The sequence below is a fragment of the Geospiza fortis genome, unplaced genomic scaffold (assembly GCF_000277835.1).
Source record: "Geospiza fortis unplaced genomic scaffold, GeoFor_1.0 scaffold33, whole genome shotgun sequence".
Lineage (NCBI taxonomy): Eukaryota > Metazoa > Chordata > Aves > Passeriformes > Thraupidae > Geospiza > Geospiza fortis.
The window spans coordinates 77,428-78,777 of NW_005054766.1; the positions used below are offsets into that span (position 1 = coordinate 77,428).

At 62.9% G+C, this 1,350-nt stretch overlaps 1 protein-coding gene across 1 annotated transcript in view; it reads left to right on the top strand.

The window, feature by feature from the left end:
- Window positions 1-1,350, top strand: part of LOC102036339 (CXXC-type zinc finger protein 1-like) — a 26,317-nt gene that overhangs the window by 5,694 nt on the left and 19,273 nt on the right. Inside the window, 3 exon segments of the mRNA XM_031065416.1 lie at window positions 479-846; window positions 1,253-1,345; window positions 1,348-1,350. The exon segment at window positions 1,348-1,350 is cut by the window's right edge and continues 104 nt beyond it. Of these exon segments, the coding sequence (XP_030921276.1) occupies window positions 479-846; window positions 1,253-1,345; window positions 1,348-1,350 (464 nt within the window).

Here is a 1,350-nt window from a genome sequence, read left to right on the forward strand (position 1 = left end):
CCTAAACCTGCCCCCACTGGGACCCCAAAAACTGCCCCCCAAGACTCCAAAAACTGCCCCCACTGGGACCCCCGAATTGCCCTGGCACCTCAGAACTGCCCCGGGACCCCAAAACTGCCCCCCTGGCACCCCAAAACTGCCCTCCCAGGACCCCAAATACTGCCCTGGGGACCCTCACTATTCCCCCCTGGGCATCCCAAAACCCACCAGGCACCCCAAATACCCCCCTAAATAGCACAGGAACAGATTTGAAGGAGGTTTTTGCCCATCAGGGCCTGGTTTAAGCTGTTTAGGCCTGGTTTAGGCTGTTCAGAGGTGGTTTTGTGTGTCAAGGTGAGCTTCAGGTGTATCAGGACGTGTCCTTGGTCCCTGTCAGGGCGTGTCCCCAAATGTCTCCCCTTGGACTGTGCTCTGAGGCGTGTCCCCAAATGTCCCCAAGCATGTCCTGGCATGTCCCCACACCAGGCTGTGCCCTGAGGCGGGGTCCTCAAATGTCCTCAACATGTCCTGGCACATCAGGACATGTCCCCATGGCGCTCTGAGGCGTGTCAGGCGTGTCCCTGCGTGTCCCCAGCGTGTCCCGGCGCGTCCCCACACCGGGCCACGCGCCTGAGGCACCTCAGGCCACCTTGTCCCCTCGTGTCCCTTCACGGGCCACGCTCTGAGACGCATGGGGGACGTCACCCCACGTGTCCCCACGTGTCCCCACGTGTCCCCACGTGTCCCTGGTCCTGCCAGCCCTGGCTCAGTGACGCCGAGGACGCGCCGTTCCTGGACCCCGTCCTGCGCAAACGCGCCGTGAAGGTCAAACACGTCAAACGCCGCGAGAAGAAATCCGACAAGAAGGTGAGGGGCACCGGGAGCTACTGGGGGTTACTGGGAGCTACTGGGGGTTACTGGGAGGTTCCAGGGGTTGCTGGGAGGGCTCTGGGTGGTTGCTGGGTTACGGGTGGTGGTTACTGGGTGGTTACTGGTGCTCGCTGGTGTGGGAGGAGGAGTGGCGGAATGAGCGCTGGGAGCTGCTGGGAGGTACTGGGAGGGTTCTGGGTGGTTACTGGTGCTCACTGGTGCTGACTGGTGCGGAAGGAGGAGCGCTGCAAGCAGCACTGGCAGTGCCGGGCTATGAGCACTGATTACTGGGAGGTTACTGGTCTATGAGTGGTGGTTACTGGGAGGTTACTGGGTGATTACTGGGAGGTCACTGGGTGATTACTGGGAGGTTACTGGTGCTAACCGGTGCTAACTGGTGCAGAAGGAGGAGCGCTACAAGCGGCACCGGCAGCGGGCGCGGCACCGTGAGCGCCGCGGGCACCCCGAGCGCGCCGACGCCCGCGACCCCGCGGGGCTGGG